At 25.5% G+C, this 16,959-nt stretch overlaps 1 protein-coding gene across 1 annotated transcript in view; it reads right to left on the reverse strand.

Annotated features, from left to right (window-relative positions):
- gogo (thrombospondin-1 like protein golden goal) overlaps positions 1 to 16,959 on the reverse strand; it is a 71,365-nt gene that overhangs the window by 37,324 nt on the left and 17,082 nt on the right. Inside the window, exon 3 of the mRNA XM_075306620.1 lies at positions 12,642 to 12,772. Within this exon, the coding sequence (XP_075162735.1) occupies positions 12,642 to 12,772 (131 nt within the window). The remainder of the gene's footprint in view (positions 1 to 12,641; positions 12,773 to 16,959) is intronic.

Below are 16,959 nucleotides of genomic sequence, written 5' to 3' on the forward strand. Positions count from 1 at the left end.
AATTTTGACAAAATTTATTACGAAAATAAAATTTGGACAAAATTTGCTATAGAAATAAAAATTTAGAAAAAAATTCTATAGAAATAAAAATTTGAGAAAATATTCTAGAGAAATAAAATTTTGACAAATTATTTTAGATATAAAATTTTGACAAAATTTGTTTATTTTATATTCTGTAGAAATAAAATTTCGAAAAAAAATCTATAGAAATAAAATTTTGACAAAATTTTCTATAGAAATAAAATGTTGACAAAATTTTTTATAGAAATAAAATTTTGACAAAATTTTCTCTAGAAATAAAATGTTAACAAAATTTATTATGAAAATAAAATTTGGAAAAAAATCTCTATTGAAATAAAATTTTGACAAAATTTATTATATTTTATATTCTGTAGAAATAAAATTTCGAAAAAATTTCTATAGAAATAACATTTTGACAAAATTGTCTATTGAAATAAAATTTTGACTAAATGTTCTATAGAAATAAAATTTTTACAAAATTTTCTATAGAAATAAAATTTTAACAAAAATTTTTTATTGAAATAAAATTTTTCCATAGAAATAAAATTTTGAAAAAATTTTCTATAGAAATTTAATTTTGGCAAAATTTTCTAGAGAAATAAAATGTTGATAAAATTTTCTATAGAAATAAAAATTTAGAAAAATTTGCTATAGAAATAAAATTTCGAAAAAAATTCTATAGAAATAAAATTTTGAGAAAATTTTTTAAAGAAATAAAATTATGTAAAAAAATTTCTATAGAAATAAAAGTTTGAAAAAAATTTTGTATAGAAATAAAATTCTGTTGAAATTTTCTATTAAATTTCTACTAAATTAAAAAACAAATTAAGAAAATACCTTACAATATTCTCTTTAAACTGTCTTTACATTGTTTTTCAATTCTGCAAGTAGTTTTAGAGATATCGTTCAAGTTTTGCAAAAAAATTGAATCGTCATCCACAATCGAATTACTTGGGTTGTGGTATCTTAAAACTTCCGTTTTCTAAATTGTGAGTTAGTCCATACGTGGTATATATTAGACAAAAAAGTTATGTATAGTTAAGTCTACAAATAATTACGAATCGAAATGGATTTTTTGCACGATACGTAGAGAACCAGAATTGAAATATGGGGGTCGCTTATATGTATGGGGGCTATATACAATTATGAACTTGATATGGACCAATTTTTGTGTGATTGGGGATCGATTTATCTGAGGGCTATATATAACTATAGACCGATATGGACCTAGTTAGGCATGGTTGTTAACGGTCATATACTAGCACAATGTACCAAATTTCAACTGACTCGAATGAAATTTGCTCCTCCAAGAGGCTCCAAAACCAAATCTCGGGATATATGATTATGGACTGATATGGAGCACTTTTAGCATGGTTGTTAAATATCATATACTACCACCACGTACCACATTTCAACCAGATCGGATGGATTTTGCTTCTCCGAAAGGCACCGGGGGTCAAATCTGGGGATCGGTTTATATGGGAGCTATATATACTTATGGACTGATATGAACCAATTCCTGCATGGTTGTTGGATACCATATACTAACATCACGTACCAAATTTCAACCGAATCGGATGAATTTTACTCTTCCAAGGGGCTCCGGAGGTCAACTCTGGTGATCGGTTTATATGGGGCCTATATATAATTATGGACCGATTTCGATCAATTTTTGCATGGGTGTTTGAAGCCATATATTAAAACCACGTACCAAATTTTAACTGAATCAGCTGAATTTTGGTCTTTCAAGAGGGTCCGGAGGTCAAATCTGGTGATCGGTTTATATGGGGGCTATATATAATTATGGACCGATGTGGACCAATTTTTGCATGGTTGTTAGAGGCTCGGCAAGACAAATCGTGGGATCGGTTATATGGGGGCTATATATAATTATGGACCGATGTGGACCAAATTTTGCACGGTTGTTAGAGACCATATACCAACACCATGTACCAAATTTAAAACGGTTCGGATGAAATTTGCTTCTCTTAGAGGCTCGGCAAGCCAAATCGTGGGATCGGTTTATATGGGGCCTATATATAATTATGGAGCGATGTGGGCCAATTTTTGCATGAATGCTAGATACCATATACTAACACCATGTACTGAATTTCAGCCGGATCGGATGAAATTTGCTTCTCTTAGAGGATCGGCTAGCCAAATTTGGGAGTCCGTTTATATGGGGGCTATATATAATTATGGACCGATGTTGACCAATTTTGCATGGTTGTTAGAGACCATATACCAACACCATGTAGGGGAGCCACCGTGGTGCAATGGTTAGCATGTCCGCCTTGCATACACAAGGTCATGGGTTCGATTCCTGCTTCGACCGAACACCAAAAAGTTTTTCAGCGGTGGATTATCCCACCTCAGTAATGCTGGTGACATTTCTGAGGGTTTCAAAGCTTCTCTAAGTGGTTTCACTGCAATGTGGAACGCCGTTCGGACTCGGCTATAAAAAGGAGGTCCCTTGTCATTGAGCTTAACATGGAATCGGGCAGCACTCAGTGATAAGAGAGAAGTTCACCAATGTGGTATCACAATGGACTGAATAGTCTAAGTGAGCCTGATACATCGGGCTGCCACCTAACCTAACCTAACCTAACACCATGTACCAAATTTCAACCGGATCGAATGAAATTTGCTTCTTTTAGAGGCTCCGCAAGCCAAATCGGGGGATCGGTTTATATGGGGGCTATATATAATTATGGACCGATGTGGACCAATTTTTGCATCGTTGGTAGAGACCATATACTAACACCATGCACAAAATTTCAGCCGGATCGGATTAAAGTTGCTTCTCTTAGAGGTTCCGTAAGTCAAATCGGGAGATCGGTTTATATGGGGGCTATATATAATTATGGACCGATGTGGACCAATTTTTGCATGGTTGGTAGAGACCATATACTAACACCATGCACAAAATTTCAGCCGGATCGGATTGAATTTTTTTCTCTTAGAGGATCGGGAAGCCAAATTTGGGGGTCCGTTATATGGGGCCTATATATAATTATGACCGATGTGGACCAATTTTTGCATGGTTGTTAGAGACCATATACCAACATCATGTACCAAATTTCAGCCGGATCTGATGAAATTTTCTTCTCTTAGAGGCCTCGCAAGCCAAATTTGGGGGTCCGTTTATATGGGGGCTATACGTAAAAGTGGACTGATATGGACCAATGTTTGCATGGTTGTTAGAGACCATATACTAACACCATGTACCAAATTTCAGCCGGATCGGATGAAATTTGCTTCTCTCAGAGGCCTCGCAAGCCAAATTTGGGGGTCCGTTTATATGGGGGCTATACGTAAAAGTGGACCGATAGTCCACTTTTACAAACCATCTTATCTACATCAGTAACAACTACTTGTGCCAAGTTTCAAGTCGATAGCTTGTTTCATTCGGAAGTTAGCGTGATTTCAACAGACGGACGGACGGACGGATGGACATGCTCAGATCGACTCAGAATTTCACCACGACCCAGAATATATACTTTATGGGGTCTTAGAGCAATATTTCGATGTGTTACAAACGGAATGACAAAGTTAATATACGCCCATCCTATGGTGGAGGGTATAAATTTTTTTTTTGTCAAAAAATTCAATTTTTTTTGCAAAACTTGAACGATATCTCTAAAACTACTTGGAAAATTGAAAAACAATGTAAAGACAGCTTAAAGAGAATATTGTAAGGGATTTTCTTAATTTTTTTTTTAATTTAATAAGTTGAACCATTTTCAAGTTATTCAAATATATGTGGCGGAAGTGTCTTAATTTTGAACATAAAGGTATATCTCGAAAAATTGAGCTGATAGAAAAAAAACCAAGAGCAGATTTGGATTCAACGACCACTAACTACTAATAATTTGGTACAAATTTCAAATCAACACGAAAAAAAATTCAATTTTGTTCCCCTGTGTTATTCTAGAGAAATAAAATTTTGACAAATTAATTATTTATTAATTATTCTAGAGAAATAAAATTTTGACAAATTATATGAGAGATATACAATTTTGACAAAATTTTCTATAGAAATAAAATTTTGACAAATTAATTTAGAGAAATAAAATCTTGTTGACATTTTCTATAAAAATAAAAATTTCACAACATTTTCTATAGAAATAAAATTTTGCCAAAATTTTCTATAGAAATAAAATTTTGACAAAATTTTCTATAGAAATAAAATTTTGACAAATTAATTTAGAGAAATAAAATTTTGTTGACATTTTCTATAAAAATAAAAATTTCACAACATTTTCTATAGAAATAAAATTTTGCCAAAATTTTCTATAGAAATAAAATTTCGAAAAAAATCTATAGAAATAAAATTTTGACAAATTAATTTAGAGAAATAAAATTTTGTTGACATTTTCTATAAAAATAAAAATTTCACAACATTTTCTATAGAAATAAAATTTTGCCAAAATTTTCTATAGAAATAAAATTTTGACAAAATTTTCTATAGAAATAAAATTTTGACAAAATTTTCTATAGAAATAAAATGTTGACAAATTTTTCTATAGAAATAAAATTTTGACAAAATTTTCTCTAGAAATAAAATGTTGACAAAATTTATTATGAAAATAAAATTTGCACAAAATTTTCTATAGAAATAAAATTTTCAGAAAATTTTCTATAGAAATAAAAATTTGAGAAAATATTCTAGAGAAATAAAATTTTGACAAATTATTTTAGAGATATAAAATTTTGACAAAATTTATTATATTTTACATTCTGTAGAAATAAAATTTCGAAAAAATTTCTGTAGAAATAACATTTTGACAAAATTGTCTACAGAAATAAAATTTTGTCTAAATGTTCTATAGAAATAAAATTTTTACAAAATGTTCTATAGAAATAAAATTTAGACAACATTTTTTTATTGAAATAAAATTTTGAGGAAATTTTCCATAGAAATAAAATTTTGGAAAAATTTTCTATAGAAATTAAATTTTGACAAAATTTTCTATAGAAATAAAATTTTGACAACATTTTCTAAAGAAATAAAATTTTGACAAAATTTATTACGAAAATAAAATTTGGACAAAATTTGCTATAGAAATAAAAATTTAGAAAAAAATTCTATAGAAATAAAATTTTGACAAAATTTTCTATAGAAATAAAATTTTGACAAATTATTTTAGAGATATAAAATTTTGACAAAATTTATTATATTTTATATTCTGTAGAAATAAAATTTCGAAAAAAAAATTCTATAGAAATAAAATTTTGACAAAATTTTCTATAGAAATAAAATGTTGACAAAATTTTCTATAGAAATAAAATTTTGACAAAATTTTCTCTAGAAATAAAATGTTGACAAAATTTATTATGAAAATAAAATTTGGAAAAAAATTTCTATAGAAATAAAATTTTCAGAAAATTTTCTATAGAAATAAAAATTTGAGAAAATATTCTAGAGAAATAAAATTTTGACAAATTATTTTAGAGATATAAAATTTTGACAAAATTTATTATATTTTATATTCTGTAGAAATAAAATTTCGAAAAAATTTCTATAGAAATAACATTTTGACAAAATTGTCTACAGAAATAAAATTTTGACTAAATGTTCTATAGAAATAAAATTTTTACAAAATTTTCTATAGAAATAAAATTTTAACAAAAAATTTTTATTGAAATAAAATTTTGAGGAAATTTTCCATAGAAATAAAATTTTGGAAAAATTTTCTATAGAAATTAAATTTTGACAAAATTTTCTATAGAAATAAAATTTTGACAACATTTTCTAAAGAAATAAAATTTTGACAAAATTTATTACGAAAATAAAATTTGGACAAAATTTGCTATAGAAATAAAAATTTAGAAAAAAATTCTATAGAAATAAAATTTTGACAAAATTTTCTATAGAAATAAAATTTTGACAAAATTTTCTATAGAAATAAAATGTTGACAAAATTTTCTATAGAAATAAAATTTTGACAAAATTTTCTCTAGAAATAAAATGTTGACAAAATTTTGTATAGAAATAAAATGTTGACAAAATTTTCTATAGAAATAAAATTTTGACAAAATTTTCTGTAGAAATAAAAATTTGAGAAAATATTCTAGAGAAATAAAATTTTGACAAATTATTTTAGAGATATAAAATTTTGACAAAATTTATTATATTTTACATTCTGTAGAAATAAAATTTCGAAAAAATTTCTGTAGAAATAACATTTTGATAAAATTGTTTACAGAAATAAAATTTTGACTAAATGGTCTATAGAAATAAAATTTTTACAAAATTTTCTATAGAAATAAAATTTTAACAAAAAAATTTTATTGAAATAAAATTTTGAGGAAATTTTGCATAGAAATAAAATTTTGGAAAAATTTTTTATAGAAATTAAATTTTGACAAAATTTTCTATAGAAATAAAATTTTGACAACATTTTCTAAAGAAATAAAATTTTGACAAAATTTATTACGAAAATAAAATTTGGACAAAATTTGCTATAGAAAAAAATTCTATAGAAATAAAAATTTGAGAAAATATTCTAGAGAAATAAAATTTTGACAAATTATTTTAGAGATATAAAATTTTGACAAAATTTATTATATTTTATATTCTGTAGAAATAAAATTTCGAAAAAAAAAATCTATAGAAATAAAATTTTGAGAAAATTTTCTATAGAAATAAAATGTTGACAAATTTTTCTATAGAAATAAAATTTTGACAAAATTTTCCCTAGAAATAAAATGTTGACAAAATTTATTATGAAAATAAAATTTGCACAAAATTTTCTATAGAAATAAAATTTTCAGAAAATTTTCTATAGAAATAAAAATTTGACAAATTATTTTAGAGATATAAAATTTTGACAAAATTTATTATATTTTATAATAAAATTTCGAAAAAATTTCTGTAGAAATAACATTTTGACAAAATTGTCTACAGAAATAAAATTTTGACTAAATGGTCTATAGAAATAAAATTTTGACAAAATTTTCTATAGAAATAAAATGTTGACAAAATTTTCTATAGAAATAAAATTTTGACAAAATTTTCTCTAGAAATAAAATGTTGACAAAATTTTGTATAGAAATAAAATGTTGACAAAATTTTCTATAGAAATAAAATTTTCAGAAAATTTTCAATAGAAATAAAAATTTGAGAAAATATTCTAGAGAAATAAAATTTTGACAAAATTTATTATATTTTACATTCTGTAGAAATAAAATTTCGAAAAAATTTCTATAGAAATAACATTTTGACAAAATTGTCTACAGAAATAAAATTTTGACTAAATGTTCTATAGAAATAAAATTTTTACAAAATTTTCTATAGAAATAAAATTTTAACAAAACATTTTTATTGAAATAAAATTTTTCCATAGAAATAAAATTTTGAAAAAATTTTCTATAGAAATTTAATTTTGGCAAAATTTTCTAGAGAAATAAAATGTTGATAACATTTTCTATAGAAATAAAATTTTGACAAAATTTCGTATGGATGGTTGATCACTCACACTTAATTTTCTTTTATATTTTATCCACTGAACTGTCTTACCCCCATTTTGATGAAACTCTGTTAGTGCTACGTTAGCTAACGAACTTTTAAGCTGTACTGTGGAGATATCTGTCATGTTGCCTATTTATTCCATACGTCAGTTAGGATCTTAACTGTTGAAAAAATTTCATTTAAAGTTAACCGGAGAGAAGATATTTGCAGTTAATTTTCTGTTAACTGACAGTTAAAGCCTAACGGAGCTACATGAAAATGGCCGTTATTCTTTCGAGTTCAGCTATAAAATTTTAACGGATTTTTGCTGTTTTTTCTTGCCACAAAGAAATGAAAAAAAAATTATTAAAAATGTTCCTCCTTCATTACTTTGGTTTTGTTTTTTTTTTTTTGCATAAATGCTATTTCATCTCCTCCCCCAAGAGATATGCAGCATCCTATGCCATCTTATGGCATTATTTTGCAGTCCTTTGTCTATGTCTTTGTCCCATCTTGGTTTTTTCTCATTTCTTTAACAAAGATATGCAATAATTGTGGTCATTGTCCGCTAAAAGAATAAGCCATCGAAAAAGATATGCAGGTAATACTCGGAAAAAAAGCAACTAAATTTCATTTTTTTTTTCGCAATGCTTTTTTATCCATAGGCCAGTGGCACAATAAAGGGATTTTATGGACGAAAGGCTTGTAGCTGGCATTTGAAATGTATATCTTTGAAAAGCCATGAGAAAATACCCCAAAATGGAACGTTGATGAAAATGTACCATTTTGTACCAAATGGTACAGAATAGTACTACTGGTACTACTGAAAATTTATGAAATGTATTTTATATGAAATGCTAAAGGAATAAAATTTTCTACTAAAATTGTAGAGAAATATTACCGAGATGTTTATAGATGACATGACGAATGTTTTCTATATTCTGAACCGAAAATGAATGCATGCAACCTTTTTTGGTAAAGCTTAGGTACTAAAATGGTACCAAACGTTGTATTATTCATCCTGTACCGAAAGGAGTGAACTATAAACATGGCGTGCGATATGTTTGTAGATGACAAATATTTTCTACATACTGAACTGAAAATGAATTCATGCAGCCTTTGTTTGCTAAAAATGGTACTAAAATTGTACAAAAAGGTCCAAAAGTTTTACTATCCATCCTGTACCGAACGGTGTGATTTAGAAACATAATACTTAAGATGTTTATACTTTACATGACGAATATATTCTACATTCTGAAGCGAAACTGAATTCGTTCAGCCTTTTTTTGGTGAAGCTTAGGTACTAAAATGGTACCGATATGTCCAAAAGTTGTACCATTCATCCTGTACCTACGGAGTGACATGCGAGATGTTTATAGATGACATGACGAATGTTGTCTACATTCTGAACCGAAAACGAATTTATGTAGCTTTCTTTTGTTTTTTGGTAAAGCTTAGGTACTAAAATGGTACCAAAAAATCCAAACGTTCTATTATTCATCCTGTACCGAAAGGAGTGAACTATAAAAATGGCGTGTGATATGTTTATAGATGGCATGACAAATATGTTCTACATTCTGAACTGAAAATTAATTCATGCAGCCTTTGTTTGCTAAAAATGGTACTAAAATTGTACCAAAAGGTCCAAAAGTTTTACTATCCATCCTGTACCGAACGGTGTGATTTAGAAACATGATACTTGAGATGTTTATACTTTACATGACGAATATTTTCTACATTCTGAAACGAAAATGAATTCGTTCAGCCTTTTTTGGTGAAGCTTACGTACTAAAATTGTACCGAAATGTCCAAAAGTTGTAGTGTTCATCCTATACCGAACGGAAATAACTTGAAACATCAAATGTGAAATGTTTATACATTACATGACGAATATTTTCTACATTCTGAACCGAAAATGAATTAATGGAGCCTTTTTTGGCTAGAGCTTAGGTACTAAAATGTTACCCAAATGTCCAACTAACATTGATAGATTGACTCAGTGCATAAAACCCATATTCCACACTGGGCAACAATTTATTCTAGTTTTTTATCTATGGCTAATAAAACTGTATAAAATGGTCCGCTCCACCCACCTGTGGTGGTGAGCGGTCTACAGTCTTATCTTCTCGCTATCCATTGCATGCTTTGTCCTACGTATGCAAAAATGTGAGTTTCAAAATTTTTGAATTTCTCTTAAGAAAACTTTTTCCATTTACAAAATTTCCATTAAGTTGTAAGAATTGTGGTAAAATTTCTGTAACATTTATCCCTATCCTTTGATATGCAACGATCTACGAATATTATGAATGCATTAAACGAGGCACCAGAAAGTACAAAAAGGATGAATCAAAGAGAAGTGAAGGTAAAAAGGCTATCTCTTGGAATGTAGCGGAAGACATTGAACAGTACAGGAAATTGGAAAATATTTTTTTGTGAAATATCACGTAATGTTGTTTCTTTGCTATAAAATAAGGTCACAGTGGCCTGTCAATATCAGGGTTCAGTGGATGAGATTCTACTTCAGGCAATAGCCAAGAGTTAGGCTACTTATGATTTTTATTATTTATTTCAATTCTATTTCTATAGAAAATTTTGTCAACATTTTATTTTTTATAGAAAATTTTGTCACAATTTTATTTCTATTTGAAATTTTGACAATATTTTATTTATATAGAAAATTTTCTCAAAATTTTATTTCTAAGGAATTTTTTGTTAAAATTTTATTTCTATAGAAAATTTTATCAAAATTTTATTTCTAAGGAATTTTTTGTTAAAATTTTATTTCTATAGAAAATTTTATCAAAATTTTGTTTCTATAGAAAATTTCGTCAAAATTATATTTCTGTAGAAAATTTTGTCAAAATTTTATTTCTATAGAAAATTTTGTCAAAATTTTATTTCTATAGAAAATTTCAACAAAATTTTATTTCTATAGAAAATTTTTGAAAAATTTTATTTCTATAGAAAGTTTTGTCAATTTTTTTATTTATATAGAAAATTTTTTTTATTAAAATGTTATTTTTATAGACAAATTTGTCAATTTGTAGAAAGTTTTGTCAATTTTTTTTGTTTAAATTTTTTGTTAAAATTTGATTTTTATACAAAAGTTTGTCAAAATTTTATGTCTATAGAAAATTTCAACAAAATTTTATTTCTATCGAAAATTTTGTCAAAATTTTATTTCTCTAGAAAATTATTGAACATTTTTATTTCTATAGAAAATGTTGTTAAAATTTTATTTCTATACAAAATTTTGTCCAAATTTTATTTATATAGAAAATTTTGTCAAAATTTTATTTCTATAGAAAATTTCAACAAAATTTTATTTCTATAGAAAAATTTGTCAAAATTTCATTTCTATAGAAAATCTTCTCAAAATTTTATTTCTATAAAACTTTTTGACAAAATTTTCTATATAAATAAAATTTGGACAAAATTTTCTATAGAAATAAAATTTTGTTAAAATTTTCTATAGGAACAAACTTTTCTATAGAAATAAAATTTTGACAAAATTTTCTACAAAAATAAAATTTTGACAAAATTTTCTATAGAAATAAAATTTTAACAACATTTTCAATAGAAATAAAATTTTATAGAGAAATAAAATTTTGACAAAATTTCCGATAGCAATAAAATTTTGTTCAAATTTTCTATAGACATAAAAAATTGACAAAATTTTCTATAGACATAAAATTTTGACAAATTTTTCTATAAAAATCAAATCTTAACAAAAAATTGAAATAAAAAAATTGACAAAACTTTCTACAAATTGACAAATTTTTCTATAAAAATAACATTTTATTAAAAAAAAAATATTTCTATAGAAACAAAAAAAAAAGTGACAAAACTTTCTATAGAAATAAAATAAAATAAATAAAATTAAAAAAAATTCTGTAGAAGTGACAAATGTCTCTATTTAAATAAAATTTTCTACAAAAATAAAATTTCGACAAAATTTTCCATAGAAATAAAGTTTTGACAAAACTTTCTATAGAAATAAAGTTTTGACAAAATTTTCTATAAATATAAAATTTTGACAAAATTTTCTATAGAAATAAAATTTGGACAAAAATTTCCATATAAATAAAATTTTGACCAAATTTTCTATAGAAATAAAATGTTGACAAAATTTTCTACAAAAACAAAAATTTTCTATGGAAATAAAATTTTAACAACATTTTCTATAGAAATAAAAATAAAAAGAATCAATAAAAAGAAAATTTTAACGAAAATTTTCTATAGAAAAAAAAAAGTGACAAAACTTTCTACAAATTGACAAATTTTTCTATAAAAATAACATTTTAATAAAAAAATAGACAAAACTTTCTATAGAAATAAAATTTTTCAAAAATTTTCTATAGAAACAAAATAAAAAAAATTCTGTAGAAATGAAATTTTGACAAATGTCTCTATAGAAACAAAATTTTCTACAAAAATAAAATTTTGACAAAATTTTCCATAGAAATAAAAGTTTGACAAAATTTTCTATAGAAATAAAATTTTGACAAAATTTTCTATAGAAATAACATTTTGACAAAATTTTCCCTAGAAATAAAATTTGGACAAACTTTTCTATATAAATAAAATTTTGTTGAAATTTGCTATAGAAATAAAATTTTGACAAAATTTTCTATAGCAACAAAATGTTGACAAAATTTTCTATAGAAGTAAAATTTTGACAAAATTTTCTATATAAATAAAATTTTGTTGAACTTTTCTATAGAAATAAAATTTTAACAACATTTTCTATAGAAATAAAAATTTTCTATAGAAATAAAAATTTTCTATAGAAAATTTCAACAAAATTTTATTTCTATAGAAAAATTTGTCAAAATTTCATTTCTATAGAAAATCTACTCAAAAATTTCATTTCTATAGAAAATTTTGTCAAAATTTTATTTCTATAAAACTTTTTGTCAAAATTTTATTTCTATAAAAATTGTTGTCAACATTTCTATTTCTTTAGAAAATTTTGTCAAAATTTTATTTCTATAGAAAATTCTGTCAAAATTTTATTTCTATAGAAAATTTTGTCAACATTTTATTTCTATAGACAATTTTGTCAACATTTTAGTTCTATAGAGAATTTCGTCAAAATTTTATTTCTTTAGAAAGATTTGGGAAAATTTGTTTTTGGTCGAATTATCTACACTTTATTCATACATACCTCGCAAAATTTTGCCCCATAACGTGGAGGTGGTGAATCACAAAAGCGATAACGATTCCGCGTGCCACCTAAACAGTTCGTTGAACACGGTGTCCATTCACTCCAGGGACCCCAGCCTCCAGTGTCAGATTCTGTAAACAAAAGTAAAAATAGTTTTTGGGTTAAGTGCTGATGTAGATGATGATGATGCCACGACTGGTATTATAACAATACGTATGTGGTGGTTGCGGATGAACAATAAGAAATTAAGAAAAAAGGGAAATATGTACATAAGATTTATATGACCCACATTGTTTAGGACGGATGTAATGACACTGGGGGAAACAGAGACTTGAAGTATTTACAAACATGTGTTCTTTTAATATCCGCTTATGTGACTAAAGAGCCTCTTTAACAGTGGGTATTCTCCTATGCATCTAGGCATAAATATGGAGAAAATGAAAATGTTTTAGTTCAATTAAATTAATTGAAAGAGTAGAAATCCTTTAGAATTCACATTAAAAACATTTTACATATTTATTAATTTCATTATATATTTTATTCTTAAATATACAAAAATTTCCATATAGCTTTTGAAAATCTACTAATGCAATTTTGCACGAAGCAGCTGCCTAATCTCTACAATTACAACCGCTTTGCAAGATCAAATAAAGGACATAATTTTACAATATCAATCGTTCCCGCCGTTATGCTTGTAATGGGTTAAATATCAGGTGAGTAGTTGCAAGACCCATATAAGTGAGTAATTGAGAACAAGACTGATATATGAGTCAATATGTAATTGAATTTATAAGTGATTAGTGTAATGTTAACTAATGAGAGCAAGAGAGTTATTATGCTGTTATTATTATGCATACTAATGAGCATAGCAATGACTAATTAACATTGTAATGAGTATTTAATATGAATAATCTCTGGTAAATGTAATTCCACCATTAGAAACAAGTTAACATAAATGTGTAAATTCAAAACATACGAGGAGTATGCATGTAAAGGGTGATTTGTTAAGAGCTTGATAACTTTTTTTTTTAAAAAACGCATAAAATTTGCAAAATCTCATCGGTTCTTTATTTGAAACGTTAGATTGGTCCATGACATTTACTTTTTGAAGATAATTTCATTTAAATGTTGACCGCGGCTGCGTCTTAGGTGGTCCATTCGGAAAGTCCAATTTTGGGCAACTTTTTCGAGCATTTCGGCCGGAATAGCCCGAATTTCTTCGGAAATGTTGTCTTCCAAAGCTGGAATAGTTGCTGGCTTATTTCTGTAGACTTTAGACTTGACGTAGCCCCACAAAAAATAGTCTAAAGGCGTCAAATCGCATGATCTTGGTGGCCAACTTACCGGTCCATTTCTTGAGATGAATTGTTCTCCGAAGTTTTCCCTCAAAATGGCCATAGAATCGCGAGCTGTGTGGCATGTAGCGCCATCTTGTTGAAACCACATGTCAACCAAGTTCAGTTCTTCCATTTTTGGCAACAAAAAGTTTGTTAGCATCGAACAATAGCGATCGCCATTCACCGTAACGTTGCGTCCAACAGCATCTTTGAAAAAATACGGTCCAATGATTCCACCAGCGTACAAACCACACCAAACAGTGCATTTTTCGGGATGCATGGGCAGTTCTTGAACGGCTTCTGGTTGCTCTTCACTCCAAATGCGGCAATTTTGCTTATTTACGTAGCCATTCAACCAGAAATGAGCCTCATCGCTGAACAAAATTTGTCGATAAAAAAGCGGATTTTCTGCCACTGATTTTGGTAATAAAATTCAATGAATTGCAAGCGTTGCTCGTTAGTAAGTCTATTCATGATGAAATGTCAAAGCATACTGAGCATCTTTCTCTTTGACACCATGTCTGAAATCCCACGTGATCTGTCAAATACTAATGCATGAAAATCCTAACCTCAAAAGAATCACCCTTTAGTTTTATATAGAAATTTTCGCAAAATTTTATTTCTATAGGAAATTGTGTGAAAATTTTATTTCTTTAGAAAATTTTGTTAAAATTTTATTTCTATAGAAAATTTCAACAAATTTTTTTTCTATAGAAAATTTCATCAAAATTTTATATCTATAGAAAATTTCATCAAAATTTTATTTGTATAGAAAAATTCAACCAAATTTGTATTTCTATAAAAAATTTCAACAAAAATTTATTTCTATGGAAAATTTCAACAAAATTTTATTTCTATAGAAAAAATTTTCTAAATTTTATTTCTATAAAAAATTTTGTCAAAATTATTTTTTTATAGAAAATTTTTTCAAATTGTCTTTTTATAGAAAATTTCAACAAAATTTCAATTCTATGGAAAATTTCATCAAAATTGTGTTTCTAAGAAAATTTCAACAAAATTTTGTTTCTATCGAAAATTTCAACAAAATTTTCTTTCTATAGAAAATTTCAACATAATTTTATTTCTATAGAAAATTTCAACAAAATTTTATTTCTACAGCAAATTTTGTCAAAATTTTATTTTTAGAAATTTCAATTTTTATAAAAAATTTCAACAAAATTTTATTTCTATAGAAAATTTCAACAACAGTTTATTTCTACAGCAAATTTTTTCAAAATTTTATTTCTGTAGAAAATTTTGTCAACATTTTATTTCTATAGAAAATTTTATCAAGATTTTATTTCTGTAGAAAATTTCAACAAAATTTAATGACTACAGAAAAATTCAACAAAATTTTATTTCTACAAAAAATTTTGTCAAAATTGTCTTTTTATAGAAAATTTAAACAAAATTTCAATTCTATGGAAAATTTCAACAAAATTGTGTTTCTAAGAAAATTTCAACAAAATTTTGTTTCTATCGAAAATTTCAACGAAATATTATTTCTATAGAAAATTTCAACAAAACTTTCTTTCTATAGAAAATTTCAACATAATTTTATTTCTACAGAAAATTTTATAAAATTTTATTTCTATAGAAAAATTTGTAAAATTTTATTTCTATAGAAAATTTTGTCAAGATTTTATTTCTATAGAAAATTTTGTCAAGATTTTATTTCTATTAAAAATTTTTGTAAAAATTTTATTTCTATAGAAATTTCTGTCTCAATTTTATTTCTATAGAAAATTTTAGTTCAATAGAAAATTTATTCAAAATTTTCTTTCTATAGAAAATTTTATTTCTATAAAAAATTTCAACAAAATTTTATTTCTATAAAATATTTTGTCAATATTGTCTTTTTATAGAAAATTTCAACAAAATTTCTTTTTTATAGAAAATTTCAACAAAATTGTGTTTCTATAGAAATTTTCAACAAAATTTTGTTTCCATAGAAAATTTCAACAACATTTTATTTCTATAGAAAATTTCAACAAAATCTTATTTCTATAGAACATTTTGTCAACATTTCATTTTTAAAGAATTTTTTTGCAAAATTTTATCTCCATAAAAAATTTTGTCAAAATTTTATTTCTATAGAAAATTTCAACAAAATATTATTTCTATAGAAAATTCCAACAAAATATTTCCTTTCTATAGAAAATTTCAACATAATTTTATTTCTATAGAAAATTTTGTAAAATTTTATTTCTATAGAAAATTTTGTAACATTTTATTTCTATAGAAAATTTTGTCAAGATTTTATTTCTATTAAAAATGTTTGTAAAAATTTTATTTCTGTAGAAATATCTGTCCAAATTTTATTTCTATAGAAAATTTTAGTTCAATGGAAAATTTATTCAAAATTTTAATATTGTAAAAATTGTTTTTTGGCCGGTATCGTCATGGAGTCCGGCACAGGGGTGGACCCACTGTCAGGTGCATAAAAACTTTTCCTACCCTTAAAATCAAAATAAAGTAAAACAAATAAAAATTCAATTCAATTAGTTTTAAACAGTTAAAAATTTTTTCGGAGTGTTCTAGGGACTCAATAGGTGGGCCTCCATCCTTACAAAAGTTAGAATCAATCATCTTGTAGAGGATAGTAGAAAAAACTTTAACACCCAGGCGAAACTAAATAAATCTCAAGGAGAACAATGTGTTCCATGTCGATGGCAAAAGAAACATTTGGCTTCTCGACAGCAGAACATCGAGCAAATGTGACACTAAACGCTTAATTGAAATTGACAGTAATTGGCAAAGAAATTATGGAAGTTCGACAAAAGTTTGACAAAATAACCAAATAGAAATGAAATTTTTAGAAAATTTTCTATAGAAATAAAATTCTTACGAAATTTTCTATAGAAATGAAATTTTGACAGAATTTCCTATAGAAATGAAATTTTGACAAAATTTCCTGTAGAAAGGAAATTGTGACAAAATTTCCTATAGAAATGGAATTTTGACAAAATTTCCAAATATAA

The sequence above is a fragment of the Haematobia irritans genome, chromosome 4 (genome assembly GCF_050003625.1).
Source record: "Haematobia irritans isolate KBUSLIRL chromosome 4, ASM5000362v1, whole genome shotgun sequence".
Classification (NCBI taxonomy): domain Eukaryota; kingdom Metazoa; phylum Arthropoda; class Insecta; order Diptera; family Muscidae; genus Haematobia; species Haematobia irritans.